Source organism: Andrographis paniculata, unplaced genomic scaffold (assembly GCF_009805555.1).
Source record: "Andrographis paniculata isolate CXL003 unplaced genomic scaffold, ASM980555v1 Contig21END, whole genome shotgun sequence".
In the NCBI taxonomy this organism is placed as follows: domain Eukaryota; kingdom Viridiplantae; phylum Streptophyta; class Magnoliopsida; order Lamiales; family Acanthaceae; genus Andrographis; species Andrographis paniculata.
This window is the reverse complement of record NW_026137502.1, coordinates 3773779-3786299: the sequence shown is the minus strand read 5'-3', so window position 1 is coordinate 3786299 and position 12521 is coordinate 3773779. Positions and strand designations below refer to the sequence as shown.

The 12521-nt window shown below is 33.5% G+C and overlaps 3 protein-coding genes across 3 annotated transcripts; 2 read left to right on the top strand and 1 right to left on the bottom strand.

The window, feature by feature from the left end:
• Positions 1-615: 615 nt before the first annotated feature.
• Positions 616-2206, top strand: LOC127245075 (chalcone 4'-O-glucosyltransferase-like). The gene has a single exon (XM_051265717.1). The coding sequence runs from the start codon at positions 737-739 to the stop codon at positions 2063-2065; it is 1329 nt and encodes a 442-aa protein (XP_051121674.1). The 5' UTR covers positions 616-736; the 3' UTR covers positions 2066-2206.
• A 4274-nt stretch (positions 2207-6480) lies between these two features.
• On the top strand, positions 6481-8813 carry LOC127244971 (reticulon-like protein B1). Its single transcript, XM_051265597.1, has 5 exons — positions 6481-6793; positions 7256-7436; positions 7531-7672; positions 8114-8183; positions 8293-8813. Exons 1-5 carry the CDS (start codon positions 6553-6555, stop codon positions 8457-8459), a joined length of 801 nt encoding a protein of 266 aa, XP_051121554.1. The 5' UTR covers positions 6481-6552; the 3' UTR covers positions 8460-8813.
• A 1064-nt stretch (positions 8814-9877) lies between these two features.
• On the bottom strand, positions 9878-11959 carry LOC127244937 (acidic endochitinase-like). Its single transcript, XM_051265541.1, has 2 exons — positions 11486-11959; positions 9878-10599 (listed from the first exon to the last, which is right to left on the bottom strand). Exons 1-2 carry the CDS (start codon positions 11890-11892, stop codon positions 10125-10127), a joined length of 882 nt encoding a protein of 293 aa, XP_051121498.1. The 5' UTR covers positions 11893-11959; the 3' UTR covers positions 9878-10124.
• Positions 11960-12521: the final 562 nt, after the last annotated feature.

The window sequence follows — 12521 nt, the reverse complement described above, 5'->3', positions numbered from 1 at the left end:
AATTTATATATATATTTTTAGTTGGAATTAGATTAATTAATTATTTTAATTTAAATTTATAATTATTTTTACTAATATATTATTAATTATTTATTAAGTTCATCTCCAACTTTCCATTTCATTTTTGATAACTACAGTAAAAATACATTTGATTAATTTACAATAATTTTATCCATAAACTTCAATTTCACTCTGAAAAAAAATATACTTTCTATATATTTATCCTTTTTTTTTTATTTGTATAAGTTTTTATATTTATAAATTAAATTCCAATCTCATTTTATTTTTACATTATGATCCACACATATGTAATTATATTTTTAAAAAAATAAAAATATATCACCTTCAAAAAGTAAAATTATACTTTTAGAAAAATAAAATTATAAATCACCATTAAAAAATAAAATTACACAAAATATCTAAATACACAAAAATCCCACTCCAAAATGTACAATCTGCAGTGGATAAGAGAAACCCTGATTATATTTATTATAAATTTATGTATCTATAGTATTTCGGACATTTTATAAATTTAATTATGCTGATAAAATCCGTACGTACTAACCGCCGACTTAATGTGTTGTCGGTAGCAGCAGCCGTTAGTATAAATTGTGGACGAAGAGTTATTGAAGCATATCCGTGCTGCGAATGCTCTTATTCTTATCTGGCCTCGACGGAGAACGGAAAACGGAGACGGACAGAGTTACGCCGTTAGGGTTTCAGCTAAGGATTGTCAATGGCGGACGCCGTCGTGCTCTACTCTACCCCCACTCACCTCAATTCATTGTCCCCTCTCGCCGCCTTAATCGCCGATCACTATCCCTCCATCTCCGTCCTCCTCCTCTCCACCGCCGCTCCGCCTCCATCTCTGCCCCCTTCCGTCGCTTACTGCCGCCTCCCTACGCCGCCCCTTCCGCCAGATGCACACTCCGATCCAAGCTTTCTGATGGAAATTCCTCGCCTCTGTAACCCCGATTTCCGGCGATTCCTCGCCGAAACCTCCGGGAAATTCACCATCAAAGCGGTGGTGCTCGATTTCTTCTGCAATTCAGCCTTCGAGGTCTCGAATAGCTTCGACATACCTACCTACTTCTGCGTCACCACCGCCGCGATTGGCCTCTGCAACTTGCTCTACTGGCCGATTATCCACCGGAATATTCCTCTGGACATGGCGGAGGTCAAGGATTTTATTCACATCCCCGGCTGTACGGCGCTCCTTTCCAAGGACCTCCCCGCGGTTTTGCTTCGCCGGCGGAGTAATTTCTACAAACAGCATCTAGAAACTTCGATGACCATGCGGAAATCGGCGGGGATTATTGTGAACACTTTTTACGCGCTTGAGGTTAGGGCTATGGAGGCGCTTGTTAACGGTTTGTGTGTGCCAGACGCGCCGTCGTCTCCGCCGATTTATTCGATGGGACCGTTGATTACCGCAGCCGCCGGCGGAGAGCATGAGTGTTTGCGGTGGCTGGATTTGCAGCCGAGTAAGAGTGTTGTGTTCCTCTGTTTTGGCCGGGAAGGGGTGTTTTCCGGCGAGCAGCTAAGGGAGACGGCGGCCGGTTTGGAGAACAGCGGGCACCGGTTTTTGTGGACCGTGCGCGGTCGGGGAGGTGAACGGGCGGTTCTTCCGGAGGGTTTCGTGGAGAGGACGAAAGGGCGGGGGATTGTGGTGGAGGAGTGGGCCCCGCAGAGGGCGGTGCTGAGTCACGACTCGGTCGGCGCGTTCGTGACTCACTGCGGGCAGAGCTCGGTGCTGGAGGCGGTGGCGGCCGGAGTTCCGATGGTGGGGTGGCCGCTGTACGCGGAGCAGAGGCTGAGCAGGGCGGGGCTGGTGGAGGAGGCGAGATTGGCGCTGCCGATGGAGGAGGAGCCGGGCGGCGGCGGATTGGTGACGGCAGCGGAGGTGGAGAGGCGGATCAGGGAGGTGATGGAGTCGAAGAGGGGGGAGGAGATTAGGCGGCGCGTGGGGGAAATGAAAGTATCGGTGGCGGCGGCGGTGAGGAAGGGAGGGTCGTCGGCGGTGGCGCTGGAGAAGTTTATGGCGGCGGTGACTGGTCGGAGTTAATAAGTGTACGTGGCGGATGCTTATTGGCTGTTTCGTATTTGTCTGAGCTCTGTCGATCACATAGGTTGTGTTGTTATTTTTATTTATTTATTTATTAATAAATAAATAAATAAATAGAAACTCATGCTCCGTTTACAAGATTTTTAATGAATTTATTATTCTAATTTTTTTTAAAAAAATATCAAATTAAATATTCTATTTTTATTTATTTTATTATATTAAAATCTAATTTTACATTTAAAAAATCACATCAATATATATTTATATCATATTTAAACTACTATTTAAATTCAAAATTTTATTATTTAAAATCAAAATCCAAACCCCACTGTTAAACACACAAACATGTTTATAAATATAAATATTTTTAATATTAAATAGATCAATTATATTAATGATATAGAAAATATTTTACTTGTCTCACAAATTGTTTATATTTTATTATGTGTTTTAATCATATACTCCCCCCGTGTCACTGGAATTGTGGCATGACATTTGCTTTTTGTACGTAAATTTTTAAATATTAGTATTACATTAGATTATAGTAAAATAAAAAAATAAAAAAATAAAAATACCCCTATTAATATGTTGCAAAAGTAATAACATTTGTGTAATATATTGTAAGTTGAAAGGGTATTTATTATGTTAGGTAGGTAGTACAATTACTAAATTAAGAAATAATAACATTGTTTTGGAACGGACAAAAATAGAAAATAGTAACATTTCAGTGGGATGGAGGGAGTGTTAAATTTTATAATTTTAATTAAATTATTTCCTTTATTTTAATTTTAATCTTAATTTATAATTTATTTTATTTATATATTTTTAATTATCTATTTCTTATATTTTATTTAAATTCTTTTATCTACACTCAAATTATTTAAGACAAAATGAATAATATTTTATATTTAATTATTGATTTTTGTGATTGTTGATGTATTTTTCAACAATAAAAAAATAAAATTCGAAAATAGGAAATTATGTTCGAATTTGATATAGTTAGTGCCTGAGATTAGGAATATCTCAACACTGTACGGTACATAAATAAGCTGAAAAATAAATGCTACAGATTGAAAATTAAAGGATGATCCCCGAATCACTGACTTTGCTGTCGTTTGAAGATGAACGAAGATCCTTTGTCAGTTGCTGACTCCAATCCTTAAATATTCCTCAGAAGAGATGTTTCAGAACCGTCGCCAGCAACCGCCGTCAACCGCCCACAACGAAACATTTTGAAACATCGTCTGGTCGGTTACGGCAACCGTCTCGCCAACTGCATTACCCAACCGACCAATCCAGAGACTAAATGGTCGCTAGACCAAACAACTCCTTAGTCGTCCCATCAAGCGACCACCCTCTGGTTTTTTCAGACGATTCAATGGTTGCCCCAACCAAGCGACTGAACTACTGTTTAATTAGACGACTAATTAACAGACCTTCTTCGCTTGGTCCAAACTCCGTATTGGCCGACTCAACCGATGGCGGACCAACCGACTGCAAACCATCCGATCCGACTGCGGACCTTCCGACCTGCCTATCCAACCACGGACTTTTCGACCTGCCTGTCCGACCGCGGACCTTCCAACTTGCTTATCCGACTGCAAACCAACCGACCGGATCAACCGACCGCGGACCAACCGACCTGAGTGCATATTTTCTCCGCCCGACTTCGTGTCCTAACTTCCTTTGAGACCCTGCTACCATTATTATTATTATTATTATTATTATTATTATTATTATTATTATTATTTGTACGTAACAATGATTAAATAAAATTTATATTATACTCTCTTGGTCCAACTTTAAAAGTTCTATTTATCTTTTTTTCGCGTTATTGTATTTAATATTAAAAATATTTTTATATTTATATATTCTTTTACACAAATGTCATTACAATAGTATTATAACACACTAATAGAAATTTTTTTTATCATTTCTTTTAATTTATACTATATTTCTACATAATAATTAATATTCATATATCTAATGCCCAAAAAGCAAATAAAACCCTTGAGCGGACTGGGTAGTATATACTCCCTCCGTCCCACCATCCTCCATCACATGTCATTTTCCGTTTTTAGAAAATAATTATACACTTTAATCTAATTTTAAATTTTCTAATTTAATTTTTTTTATTTTAATTAAATTAATTAGTTATCTTAACTTTTAATATGATAATTATTTTCACTAATATATTCTTAATTATCTATTAATTATACTTATCATAAATTTCGGTGTTTACGGTGACCCAGACATCCAACGTGAAACGGATGAAGTATTACATTTTAAAATAATATTTATAAAGGATTATTAACATTTAAAATATTAAGCAAACAACACTCGTAATTTTTTACTATTATTTGAAGATTATGTATGTTGGTCTGTAACTTAATAAATAACAAAACCAATACCACATATGGAATAGGAGAATCCACAAAGGACAGTGGGCAGTTGGGCACCTGCACTTATCTGTATATCCATATCTACGATTTGGGTCAATTCCAGTATGGGTCACTTTCAAAAGAGTCATATCACTTCACTGCACGGACAACATCAATTAAACTAAAAAGGTCGATGCTATGTGGACGAAGTGAGTACTTTTATTTATTTATTTATTTTAAAGTAATGTGTACTTTTATTTTATAAAAAATTATGCATAATTTTTTATTTTAAATAGTTATTTGTCTCAATATATTTAATTAATTATTTAAAATTATTAGTTATAAATATTAATTTTAATATATGTAATTTTTAAATAAAATATAAATTATGTGTATGAATTATAATGTAAAAATAATTAAAGTTGGAGTATAATTTATAAATATGAAAATTATATAAAATAATATAAAAGAAGAATATATAGAAAATATAGTAAAAATTGAAATTTATGATTGCATTTGTAATGTAGCAACTGTAAAAATAGAGTGAGTTACATGTTGAAGATAGTCTTTTTTGTCTCACTTCAAATGGGTTTTAAATATTTTATTAATTAATAAAAATGTGCAGGAGATTTAAATATTTTTGTTATTTAATTTTATAATAAGTAATTGAATGTGTAGTTATATATTTATAATTTATGTAAAAGATAATTGATATTTTTGTATTAGTATATGATTACTTTTATTAAAATAAAAATAAATATTTTGAAGTAAACGGACAAAAATGATAAAAATAGTATTTTTCTACAATCAACACAAATATAATCAAAGTACAAAATCGTGTACAATTATATACGACCATATAAATTGGATATAATTATCTTTTCAAAATAAGATATCAGATATCCAAACTATCCGAAAAAAAAAATTATTTCATATCCGACTCAATTTCGTATACAAATATTTTTTTTTAACACATCTAACTTTAACTAAGATTTTTTTTTTAATTTATTTATTTATACAAAAAGATACACGACCATAGTTATTTAAACACGGTCATCTGTTTTGAAAGATTGGTCTCTAGATGAAGTTGGAGATGTACACGATCGTGTTTAAACACTATCGTGATACACATGACCTTAAGACTGTACATAACCGTGACAATTGTACACAGCTGTGTACGTTAACTGAGTTTGCGGTGACCGTACTAACACGACCGTGTTTACACATTATCACGATACATGATTTTAGGAAACTACATGATCGTGTACAATTATATACGGTCATATACTTTGAGTAAGTTTGTATTGATTGTAGTAATACGACCGTATATGATTTTACATTGTTGTGTTTCGTTCAGGTCCGCTGCCACATCAACGTCGTTACGTCAACGTCCGCAAGTTTTTTTAATTTTTTCTGAAATTGATTAAGTTTGTTTATATTGAAACTAAAATTAATAATTTTTTATATTAAGACCAAAATTAATTAGTTTTAATTATATCGAGACCAAATTAATTTTTTCTTTTTAAAAAATATTACTTCTTCCATCTTTATAATATTTCTAATTTATTGTAAATACATAAATTTTAAGAATTACATATTATAAAAATAATTTAAAAATATATTAATAAATTAATTTACAGTACAATAAAAATAATTATATTAATATTAATTTCAAAGTGATATAATAGAAAAACAAAACAATTTTATAATTTTATATAGGAATATATATTTTTTATAATTTATTCAAAAACTAAAATATAGTTACAAAAATAAATATAACAAAGCAAAAAATATATATATAATATTTATTTTTTACTGTAAAATAGTATATAATAAATAAATAAAACAGTACATTGTAGTATTTTAATAAAATAATGAATCAAATTATTAATTGTAACGTCCGTTATTCACTAACAATCACAGATTGATTGCTTATTTCTACTCCGAACCTCAGGCTCAGAAATTCCGAACCTAACCTCTTATTCTTAAATTACTTCTTTTTCTTCTGTTTCGTTCCCTTTCCGGAGGCAAAAATAATCGCTGTTTGTTATTCATTTTTGCAGCTCAGAATTTGGCGGCGATTGAGATCGGAGATTGGAGGAGGCGATGGCCGATGATGTCGCTATTCCCGATGATAATCACGATTCGGCGGCGGCTGCCGAATCTTTGATCGATAGAATGGCCGCGTACACTTTGAACGACAACGACTCTGATTCGGCCGCTTCGGAGTCCGACGACGACGATGATGATTCCAACGATAAATCGCCGGCGTCTGTTAAGAGGACAAGAATTTACCGCCTGTTTGGCCGTGAAAGGCCTGTCCACAAGGTTCTAGGCGGTGGAAAAAGTACGACGTCGTATTCTGAATTCAGCTAGTGCATTTTCTTTACTTTTTTTGACAAATTGATTTTAGATCCGTGTTTGTGCTCGATGTGTTTTTGGATGCGACGGTGACTGCTGAAAATCTATGCAATAGCTTAAAAATTGATTAAACTGCTTGTTATTGATGTGTTTATTTGATTCGTAAGTAATTGCATGCAGCTTGATTTGTGCATTCTTCAATAGAAATGATCTATTGCTTCTGGAATTGATTATTTGCGATATCTGTCTGATTCATGCTGAAATGTATCTAATGTCCGTAGCTATGTTGCAAAATTAAGCAGATTCTTTTGAATGAATTACTTTCTATCATGGCTATGTCTTTTAGGTTTCAATTTTAATTGAGAATTGCCTAGGCAGATGAGACAGACGTCAATTTTTATTAATGTTATGTTGTTACAAAATTTGATGAGCATGAACTTTCTGGCAGCTGCTGATGTATTCTTATGGAGGGACAAGAAAGTGTCGGCCACTGTGCTCGGTGTCGCCACTTCAATCTGGATGCTTTTTGAGCTGTTAGATTACCACTTGCTCACCCTAATTTGCCATATCCTTATGCTTGCTCAAGTTTCTATCTTTCTATGGTCGAACAGTTCCTCGTTCATCAACAAGTATGTTTCCTAGACGACTACTTGAATAGCGAGTTACTCTTTCGTCTTTTGTCTTGTTTTCTGCATTTGTCTCATGTTTTCGAATGTTTCTCAGGCCCCGGCCTAAGATTCCCGAAGTTTCCATTCCAGAAGATATTGTTTTGGGGATAGCTTATACTTTTAGGATTGAATTCAATGGAGCTTTCGCAATCCTCAGAGACATCGCATCAGGCAGAGATCTAAGGAAATTCCTCTCTGTATGTGAATCAGTCCTCGCTGACTTTCACTTCTCTGTTTTACTTAATTCCTTTTAGTTAATGCTGTATATTTCGTACTCTATTGGATGTAATTCATAAAAAGTTTCTTAAGAATGTCTTATTAGCACATAAGTTTTAGTAAATGCCACTGATTTTGTATTTTGTTGCATGAAATTCGTAATTCATAGAAAACTTATACTTAAGCATGTCTTATAGGCACCCATGTCGTAGTTAATTCTGTACATTTCATACTCTGTTTCACATCACTCATCGAAAACTCATACTTGCACGACTCTTTGACACATTAATGCTGTCTATTTTGTACAGATTGGCTTATTACTCTGTCGACTTAGTGCATCAATTTATATATATATATATATATCCGAAAACATACCCTTAAAAGCACATCTTATCTACATATATTGCATTCTGGTTTTTCAGGTCATCGCCTGCCTTTGGATTCTTTCCGTCCTGGGAAACTGCTTCAGCTTCCTGACTTTATGCTACTTATGTAAGCAATCTTCCGGCTTCCATCTCTGCAAATCACAATCTTTCAAAAAATATATAGATATATATATATATTAAAATCGAGTTTTTTTTTTTTTTTTTTCTGCATACAGGGGTCCTTTTGTTGCACACGGTGCCTGTGATCTATGAAACGTACGAAGATCAGGTCGATGCTTTCGCTGAGAAAGCCGAGATAGAGCTGAGGAAACAATATGCCATGTTCAACTCCCAGGTCCTGAGTAAAATACCGAAAGGCCCGTTGAAAGACAAGTTCATGTAGTAGGACTGTGAAGTGGAGAAGAAAGAACATAAAGAAAGAAAGAAAGTTCTACAGCCACAGCCATGTATGGGGTAACTAAAAGTTTAACTATGGTTATTACAATATGTGCTGTGGAATTGATCAAGTAGTTGTTTGGAAGAAAATCCAGGTTTGGTACCAACAGTTTTGATCTGTCTGATTTAGGACCAATAGATTGGTTCTGGGATAATAGTAATTCTTTGCTATGAATAAGAAACGATATATCTATTTATGTATGGAGTTAGAAAAATTGAAGAGATGATTTAGGCTTTAGGGTTTATGTAGTTTTCTCTAAATTTGTATGAGAATTGTTTTCTTGAATTCTTACAGGGAGTGAGATATATACACGATTTGTGTACTTAATATTTATTTAGTTTTATCAATAATTTCAACATATATTACATATTAGCATAATACATAAAAAAAAATAATAGACAATTCATGCTAATATAATATAACATAATGCTTATTTGAACTATAGTTTATGCAATATGTCACAATTGATTTTCATTCAGCACCAACAATATGTAAGCTCTACCAAGGCTGTGTTTGTTTCGGGGTTTAGATTTTGGATTGGGATTTGAATATTTAAAATTTTTGAATTGGAACAGTGGTATGATTTGATATAAATATATAGTGATGTAATTTTTTTTAATGTAAAATTGATTTTTAATAAAAAATAAAAAAATAAAAATTAGGTGTTTGATTTGATGTTTTTGGAGGAAAATTTTTGTATTAATAGTATAATCTACCCAAATCCTTCCCAACAAACACAGGTGTGTTTGTTGGAGGTTTGGATTTTGAGTTGGAATTTGAATAGTAAAAATTTTGAATTTGAATAATTGTATAATGTGATATAAATAGGTGTTGATTTGATGTTTTTAATGTAAAATTAATTTTTAGTATAATATAAAAAATGAAAATTAAGTGTTATTTGATATTTTTTAGAAAAAAATTAGATGAATAGTAAATTTAAAATTCAATCCCACGAACAAACACACCCATATATATATTTAAAGTATCAATTAAGTACTTTGATTTTCTATTATTTTCTAAATTTTTAAAAAATTATATCTAAAATTTCGGGATTAAATAGCAGCATAATAGGAGAGCTCCACACCTCTGGTTAACTTTTTTAAGGTATATTTATTTTATATTTTTGGATAAATGTATATTTAAGATTAGATATGAGAATTATATTTGTCACATAGAAAAAATAATATGTTGAGTAATACTAATACGATTTTCATATCTTATATAAAAAATACATTTATTCAAATACAAGTATTTATTTTCTTTTTTAATATTTATAAATTTCACTGTACATTTACGTATTTGCTATTTACTTTCCAAATAGATGGGAAGTATATATCTAATATAAGAAATTATGAGGAATAAAATATTTGAAGAACAAATCCATTTGAAAGGCCAAAATAATAATAATGCAATTTTGACCCTGCAATTATTTCCTCCGCATCATCATCATCATCATCATCATCATCGTACACAACGAAGTCATTAACCTTAATAATACAAACTATAAACCCCTCTCTAAGATCTCATTATTATTATTATTACATCGTGGTACCGCAGCTGATAAGACAAGTCACAATAGACGAATGAAGTCTATATGTGATAGGTAGATTATTAAATGCTTCCCAAAATATCCCGACTATAAGTCCGATCATAAAACTTATTCCACAGCATAACCCCACCATACTTCTCCGACGACTTTATCTTCGGCAGGACCTGATTTATCAGCACCTCCGGCGGTATGTGTCCACCTGGCGCCGCCTCTTCTGCCGCCGGCAGCCCCAAGAAAAGCTCCCGGCCGGGGAGGGCGGCCCACTCATTCCACCGCGCCACAAGAGCGTCGACGCCTGCCCTAATATCGCACCCTGGATTGTTGTAGAATTGCACCCAAACGTAATCGAACAGCCCTGTCTGAATTGCGCCGTTCAGCCGCTCGTCGGGGATCGGACACATCGGCGCCGCCGACAGGTATACCTTTTTCTCGGCGGTGCTGCGCTCCGACAGGGCCGTGGCAAGAACGTCCCAGTTCTGCGCCGTCCCGCTTTCGATGTCGAAATCGACGCCGTCGAGGACGGCGGGGCCGAATGGCCTGAGTTAAATTGAGAATTTCAGAGTTGCATATATTAACAATAAAATTATAAAATGAAATATACTATGGCGCGTTTGTTTGTTTGGTGATCTGTAGTAAAAATTTTGAATTGTAATAAGTTGTATGATGTGATATAAATAGGTGTTTTTGAATATAAATTTGATATTTAGTTATCATATATATATATAAAGAAAATAGATTTTTGATTTGATATTATTTAAGAAAAAAAAAATTGATGAATAATAGAAATCTGTAGAAATTTTTGAAACGAACACACTATCAAATGTTCGATCGCTTCAAACAATTATATAAAACAAACACATCTATATATTAGTGACAGTTGATTATAGTTTCATATATGTAAAAAATTATTTTACTGCATGATGTGTACAGTTATTCTAAAGGTATTAATATAAATAAGTGTAAATATGATATAAGTGTAATATGTAGTGAGGACCATTACATCTGTCATGTGGTTATATTTACTTTTTGCTTGTTAATTTTAAAATATGAATCATTATATCAAAATATAATACAAATTAAGATAAAATAACAAAAATATTCTATTAATGTCTTATAATACTAATAAAATGATATTTGTATACAAAATTATACAAATATAAAATATTTTAAATATTAAGTATAACGCATAAAATAAATATAACCCTCAAAGCGGAGGAATGAATGTATTATTTGATTGGACAACAAAAAATGATAAAATATATCATTTGTCTTTTTTTCTAAAAATACTTATACACTTTAATTATATTTTAAATTTTATAATTTATAAATTTTCTAATATTAATTAAATTATTTTGATTTAAATTTAAATTTATAATTATTTTTACTAACATATTTTAAAATTATTTATTAATTATAGTTTCACCTGGAGTCGGAATTCCCGCCGAGGAAATTATTCCAGATGTAATCGGCGACTTGGCGGGCGTCGTCGGGGGAGGCAAGGGCGGGGTTGCCGATGGCGCCGCCGAGAGAGAGGAGGACTTTGATGCCCTTGCTCTGGCACGTGGCGATCTCGTCGCCGAACCGGGCGCACGTGCCGGCGGTCTGCTCGCAGTGACCGGCCAGGTTTAGAACCGGGCTCTGGCCGCTGCCGAAGGTTGTTAGAAAGGCAATGTTGATGAATTTGTAGTTGTCGGAGTTGCAGGCGTCGGCGAGGCTGCCTTCGCCGCCGTTTTGTCCCCAGTAGGTGGCGATTCCGGCGGCCTGCGACGGCGGAATGAAGGCGGCGGCGATAGCGGTTATTGTGAGGTATATTATCGCGACAGCCGCCATTGTTGCCGGAAAGTGAATTAATTAATTACTTGGTTTATTTATTAATTTGTGGAAATTGAGGTAAGAATGTGGGGTGGATTTATAGGCTATATATAGAGATAGTTAGAGAGACAGAGACGTGGGAAAGGATTGTAAGTAATTGTGGAAATTGAGGAGGTAAGGTAAGTGTGGTCTTCACGGCAACGGCAATAGGGTGGACTTCCAAACCATTCCAAACGGTCCAAACTCAAACCATGGGTCATAATAATGACATAAATTCTTATAGATCAAACGGTGAGACAATTTTATTTATTTATTTTTTTAAAAGCTAGGTTATGGATTCGATCTCAAATAAGTATATGCTTGAGTTTGATGAAATTTTCGTTGGATTTGTGAGTATGTGCATGTCAGATAAAATAAAATAAAATAAAATTTACTATCCATAATTATTTGTTTATTACTTCCTACTTATATAGTAAAAATTATGTAAATTTAGTTGGACATAAAAATTAAGATATAATACTCCTTTGGTCAAGTTCTATTTATTTATCTATTTTTTACAGGTGAATGTTAGAATTCTATAAGCAATAATACAATAGAAAGATAAATAAACAATTAATTTACTAATTATGCTCTTAAATCCATTTACT

What these genes read in the sequence shown, in the direction of transcription:
- LOC127245075 (XM_051265717.1), top strand. Translation starts at nt 737, where the DNA reads ATGGCGGACGCCGTCGTGCTCTACTCTACCCCCACTCACCTCAATTCA.
- LOC127244971 (XM_051265597.1), top strand. Translation starts at nt 6,553, where the DNA reads ATGGCCGATGATGTCGCTATTCCCGATGATAATCACGATTCGGCGGCG. An exon ending in ATCTAAGGAAATTCCTCTCT is followed by an intron (nt 7,673 to 8,113) that starts GTATGTGAATCA and finishes CTGGTTTTTCAG; the next exon opens with GTCATCGCCTGCCTTTGGAT. An exon ending in CCTGACTTTATGCTACTTAT is followed by an intron (nt 8,184 to 8,292) that starts GTAAGCAATCTT and finishes TTCTGCATACAG; the next exon opens with GGGTCCTTTTGTTGCACACG.
- LOC127244937 (XM_051265541.1), bottom strand. Translation starts at nt 11,892, where the DNA reads ATGGCGGCTGTCGCGATAATATACCTCACAATAACCGCTATCGCCGCC. An exon ending in GGCGGGAATTCCGACTCCAG is followed by an intron (nt 10,600 to 11,485) that starts GTGAAACTATAA and finishes AATTTAACTCAG; the next exon opens with GCCATTCGGCCCCGCCGTCC.